The sequence below is a fragment of the Syngnathus floridae genome, chromosome 18 (genome assembly GCF_059516105.1).
Source record: "Syngnathus floridae isolate MCC-2025c chromosome 18, RoL_Sflo_1.0, whole genome shotgun sequence".
NCBI lineage: Eukaryota > Metazoa > Chordata > Actinopteri > Syngnathiformes > Syngnathidae > Syngnathus > Syngnathus floridae.
Window position 1 is genome coordinate 4797441 of NC_142430.1, and position 5868 is coordinate 4803308.

Here is a 5868-nt window from a genome sequence, read left to right on the forward strand (position 1 = left end):
CTCAAATCACCTGAACTTTTACTGAGGAGATTGTTTTCATGCCTTTGACCTATCTTTTTGGCAGCCCATCTCAGTCGGGACAATAGACAAAGGCATAAAAGCAGCCTCAATACGGAAGGTATCTCTCAGCACTCTGGAGTAAAAGATGAAAGTGAAAGAAACACAACTAATACGATGAAAGTTGATATTTAATCATTATCAGTAGTGCATGTTAGGTGCAAAAATATTTCATCATAGATTTCATCAAGATGCAACAAAATTATATATATTTATCTTTGATGAATATACTGTGTGGTTCTGATAGTATTCTTGACATTGTTACACTGAGAATATATATGAAATAAAATTGCTAACTTTTGAAAACAAGCTAGGTCGGGTTTGGCATCGTGTAATTATTTTTTTTGTTCAACTTGCAACAATACTCCTTCAAATATTTAAACATTTTAAAAGTACAATATTCTGGATATACATTTGGGTAAAAGAATGTTAAGAACAAATATTGTAATTATGTAAGAATTAAGAGAACATATTTGATATACATGAGAGAACACATTTTAATATCTTTTAAAAGTTAGCATTAGCATCTGATTGTTTTGCTTGCTTTTCAATGGTTCAAATAGCACCTTTAAATGGACACCTCAGGATCAAATCTAGCTATATAGTCTCGAGTAGTTGTGTCTTTTGTTAGACCACAGCAGATACTGCTTAGTTGTTACCTTATCATAAAGATGATAAATTATTAATATAAGCTAGACAAGTGGAAGACGATGGTGACCGCAAAAGTCTTTAGAGTCTCAGCCCTGCAGGGCGGGGAGCAGATCGGCAATGCTCTCCACGTAATAATCCGGCACCATCTTATGCTTCTCCGAGCAGCCGCTCTTCTGGTTGGCCTCGGCTTCGGCCACCGTGCTGACCCCGGTGAGGGTGAGGAGCGTCTTGAGGCCGCAGTTGGAACCCAGCATGATGTCTGTGTCGAGGCGGTCGCCCACCATCAGGCAGCGGCCGGGCTCCAAGCCGAACTTGGAGGCCACGCAATCGAACATGAAGTGGCTGGGTTTGCCCACCGTCGCGGCCTGGCGCTGGGCTGCCATCTCCACTGCCTGCAGTAGGCAGCCCGTACCTGAGAAGAGCGAGAAGGGCAATTTTTATTTACTCCACTTTTATGAAAGTTTTCTTTATCATTGTTGTTAATGCAACTACAGTAATCTAAAAATCATTGACACACATACCCAGATACCGCAAGATAATGGCAAAGCACTCCTTTTGTCCAAATAAAATTCAACTAACTTCAAAACCGTTTCTTGCCACTAGATGGCGCCAAATGCATTTATTTACTATGTTGGTCCAGATAGTAGTACTTGGAGAGTATTTTTGATGTATAAAGTTGTGAACTATTGCGTAGGAGAAATTAAATGAAATTAATAGTCAGCCATGATGCAAACAGATTTCTTCCTACCTGGGACAGCCGTGCCCCCCTCCAGAGGCAGCCTGGTGTCTCTGTTAGTGCCCACAAACAAACAGTCCGTCTGGTTGAGGTACTGCATGGCTCTGTTCACCTTCATGTAGCTGAAATGCTCATCAAACCCGACCAGCACTGCCTTGACGTCAGGCTCCAGAGGCACATTGGCCCAGTCGGTCTGCTTGCCAAAGATGTGGTCCGGTCCCAGTCCGGTCTGCTGGATGCCGACAGCCTCCAGCTCCTGCTTCATGGCGTTGCTGCCGATCAGGTACACTTTGCCCTGCAGCTTGCACACAGTCTTCAGGTACATGGCGGAACAGTAAGCGGTTCCAAACACCTCTTCCTCATTCGCGTTGAAGCCCAGCGTGGACATTTTATCTACGTACAACTTCCTCGTCTTGGTGCTGTTGTTAGTCACGAAAAAGACTTTCTTCCCGTGTTCCTTGAGCAGCTTGATGACTTGAGGCGCACCGGGGATAGCCTGGTCCCCCCTCCAGATGACCCCGTCGCAATCAAACAGGATGCTGTCCACGGATTCCAGCAGTTTGTTCGCCAGCTCGACATTGAGTCGTACGCATTTAGACCCGGCCATGATGCAACAAGCTGAACTCGCCAAGTGTTAAAAATAAACAAGCTATTTGGAGTTGCGCAAGTGGTTCCCTTTTTCCACCAGGAAATGTCTCAAGCGGGCAACACACCCAAAGTTACAACTCAAATGCAAGTTCAAACATGCCCGTAATACAGACTTGCTGTAATAAATAGAGTACTTAACTGTATAAAATAATAATTGTGTAAAACCTGACCTTCCAGTGAGCACTATGCTGACTCCGTTGTTACTTCCGCACCGGCTTTAAGATATAGGACCCTCAGAAGAAGCCACGCCCACTTAAGCGTCCGCTTCCGTGCCTGCCTACAATTACATTTTTGGAAATTCTTGCACACCCCCAAATTACTCAAACTTGCCCAAAGAAAATGTGCACATAAGTCACGAAATATAATTCATAGTACTAATAAAATATACTATATAATACTATAATAAAGTACTCCATTTTGTGAGTTGTGGCAACATGATTGGTCAAAACAAAGTAAAAGAATTCTAATTAAAAATGCAACTCATTTAATAGAGAAGAAAAATACAAAAAATTAAGGCATTCTCATCCAAGTAAGGCAATATATTAGAAAAATGTACCACATCGAAATCTCCTAAAAGGTTACAGAAAATTCCCCCCAAAATTAAATAGAGTAAAAAAATCAGTTCAATGATATAACAGCATGGAAGGAATACAGCAGTTTTTGTGTTTCTCTTTTTAGGGCACTTTTCCAGTCTATGCCAGATAGGGGATCACTTTTTCTTCAAAACGAGTAATTGATTGTTCATTGATTGTTGGATGTCAACACAGTGGCAATGTCCTAAGTGCTTTTTTTCCCACCCGTTTTTCGAGGAAAAAATACCTCTCTCAAATTCCGGAATATCCCTCGGCTATAGTAGTTTCTTTTAGAGGTGTGAAATGGCGTGCTACAGGAATGGTCAGCTGTGGCATTTGGCTGGCAGTGTTGACAAGGGTAGCCGCGATTTCTGTACCACTCATTGGAGGTTTGGTTGATGAACACGAGGAAGAGATGGAACAATGCATAACCGGCTAGCAGCAAGAAGACGAAGACGACAAAACCCAGCATGAAGACGATTCGGGGGAAGGCCAGGAACAGTTGCTACAAAGGAAAAACATTTTAATACAAGATTCAGGAATTGATGATACAGAAGATACTTGTCCAGCAAGTTATGTTTCAATGCAAAAAGAATCGTCTTACCTGGATGACAAATAGAGGCCCAGCCGTCTGTTGCTGGTCGTACTCGTCAAGGTAGACGGCCCACGCGAGCCCCGACTGCAGCGCTGCTTCGAGTAGCATGTGGCTGCTCAGGATGGCGATGTCCGCCGCCATGGCGCACACGCTGAACAGGTAGAGCAGGAAGTAACGGATGTTGGAGGCGCCGATGCAGTTGTTCACCCAGATGCAGTGGTGGTCGAAACGCTGGACGCACCTGTCGCATACACCTGAAATAAAAATGTGAATTTATTTCATTATTAATATAGGGGTCTTTGGTTTACAATTGTCCCAATATGCAAGGTTTTGAGATTATGAATGACACCCAACTTTGTAAGAATATGTTGTCATGCATGGAGGCCACCTTTTGAAAAAATATGCAATGCAAGTAGTTGCAAAACAAATGCTTTCACTCAATGCCAGAGGCAATGAACAAAAGCATGGAGGCAAACAAGAACCGATAAGATCCAAATAGTCTTTGTGAAAGAACACAAAGTACAATGATAAACTCACAAGGAGGGAAGAATAACCAGACCAACGCAGACAAAGAACTCACTGCAGTGCTTGGAGCGGGCAGGTTTGATAAGATGACATGTTGGGCAAAAGATGCCCGGGTGAAACAGCCTCTTGTCATACGGATACATGCTCAACTGGCTGGAGAGTTTCTTCTTTGTCACAGTGCCTGTAAAATGGCAAAAAAAGTTGAGAGTGGAATGGACAAGTCACACAAATTAGACAAAAAGACAACAAAAAAGATACCTGGGTCGCTCTTAATGCAAATGCAGAAGAACAAAGTCTTGACCGCAAGTAGAATGTAAGGCACGGACAGGCTGATGAGAGAGGTGCCCATCTCCACACAGAAACCAAAAACCTCATAGGTGAACTCTGCGTATACAGCTGCCTCCAACAGGATGTGCAGATAGATGAACATGTTGCTCCTGCAGTAACAAGGAGATGCCGCTATGTAAACGTGACTACGGCATGAAAAGTAACAGTATAGTTAATTTGTGCACACACCTTTGATGAAAGAACCTGTGCGATGTCCACTGAAAACACTGCTTGAGCCATTGTGGAGTAAGTGGTGCAAGTACCTGTGTAAGAGAAATCAAAAATACATCACACTTGGCCCAACAGCGCCCCCAGTGTTAGTTTACGGGAATATCAATAAAGTATGTCTTACCTTTGATGTGGCGTCAAAAATGTAATTAAATGGACTTTGTTGCTGCCCGGAATATTTGCAGACTAATATAATGGCCGTAAGAACTACCACAACGTAAATTGCAAACAAAGTGAGGAAGTCCATGGCTCACTGAACCACTTAAAGGTGTTCACGGTTTAAACTCACCGCAACGCCGGTGGTATGACCTGTATTAAATGTTGGCAGTTGTTTTGGTAACACTTGAAGGATAAATGTTTACGGAAGTAAAATGTCCGTCACATCTAATCTACTAAAGTGGACAACGTCAGTAGGCAGTTAGTAGTAGTTAAGTTATCAAACACGTTTCTTACTTTTTTCATTTCTCCTCAAACGCAAACACAATCATTTGAAAATCGATGTCACTTTAACATCTTTGGTTAAGTTGTTGTAGTTTGCGACGTGTTTATACGTTTCACGTTTGGTTTACGCCGCTACTTCCTGTAAACATTGCTACTTCCTTAGCATACGTGGCTAGCTAACGGCAATGGGTGGGGCTAAAATGTACGGAAAGTCTGAGGTGCCAAATTTAATTTGTTTAAACAAAAATAACAATTAGTAGTATTGTCATGTTGTTGTTGTTGTTGTTGTTGTTGTTGTTGTTGTTGTTGTTGTTGTTGTTGAATTACCGTAATTCGTAAGAAAGCAAAATAACATACAGTACACCATTTATGGGGCATACACTCAGAAAAGTAAATTTGTTCGTGTTTTATCCAATTTATATGCAAAATCCTACATGTTTTGTGTTTATCTTATAAACGTCCTCATTGCAGTTATGAATTATTGGCCAAATTCTAGGCTGTAATTCATAAAACATAAAAGATTTGTTCATGTATATTTAGGTCTGAAAGTTACTACTAATAATACTAATAATATAATAAATAAAAAAATATTAATATATCAGTTTATTGAACATTTTGAGTTTTCTGAATAAACTGGCATAATCTATTGTTTTCCTATGTGTCTGTCATTATATATATAAAAAAAAAACACACAAAAAATCAACAATTCATCACAAGACACCCGCTGGATCTGGTTGCGGACTGGTCCGGGCTCTCATATTACAGCTCATGTTTCAAATGGGGGGTAAAAAAAAAAAGTAATGACCAGGAGCTTTTGACGCTGACGAAAAAGGTATGAGCTGCATGTTTCTAAACATTCCTTTGCGTTTTCTCTTTTGCTTGTAAAACCGACTGATATTGTTGATTTCAGATGTGCTTATTGCTGACTTTTTTGTCAATATTAAAGAAATGTAATCATTATTCATAGTCCATGTGTTTCAACTAGAAAGAGGTGGAGGTAGGGCAACAGATTCAACACATGATCCATCTAATCCTGCAGTTTTAAGTCTTAAATGGCCCCTGCTGCTTCTTAATGGGCAGACTGCAGA

The 5868-nt window shown here is 41.1% G+C and overlaps 2 protein-coding genes across 3 annotated transcripts; both read right to left on the reverse strand.

Annotated features, from left to right (window-relative positions):
- Window positions 1-170: 170 nt before the first annotated feature.
- pgp (phosphoglycolate phosphatase) lies at window positions 171-2318 on the reverse strand. Its single transcript, XM_088360589.1, has 2 exons — window positions 1457-2318; window positions 171-1120 (listed from the first exon to the last, which is right to left on the reverse strand). The coding sequence occupies exons 1-2, from the start codon at window positions 2049-2051 to the stop codon at window positions 795-797; spliced, it is 921 nt and encodes a 306-aa protein (XP_088216715.1). The 5' UTR covers window positions 2052-2318; the 3' UTR covers window positions 171-794.
- Window positions 2319-2559: 241 nt separating this feature from the next.
- Window positions 2560-4966, reverse strand: zdhhc4 (zDHHC palmitoyltransferase 4). Of its 2 annotated transcripts, none has more exons than XM_088360588.1 (6): window positions 4464-4966; window positions 4301-4374; window positions 4039-4221; window positions 3840-3961; window positions 3269-3513; window positions 2560-3169 (listed from the first exon to the last, which is right to left on the reverse strand). In XM_088360588.1, the coding sequence occupies exons 1-6, from the start codon at window positions 4584-4586 to the stop codon at window positions 2870-2872; spliced, it is 1047 nt and encodes a 348-aa protein (XP_088216714.1). In that variant the 5' UTR covers window positions 4587-4966; the 3' UTR covers window positions 2560-2869. The 2 variants fall into 2 exon arrangements, with proteins under 2 accessions (XP_088216714.1, XP_088216713.1); XM_088360587.1 differs by having other exon boundaries at window positions 3840-3965; window positions 4043-4221; window positions 4464-4965.
- Between the last annotated feature and the right edge of the window lie 902 nt (window positions 4967-5868).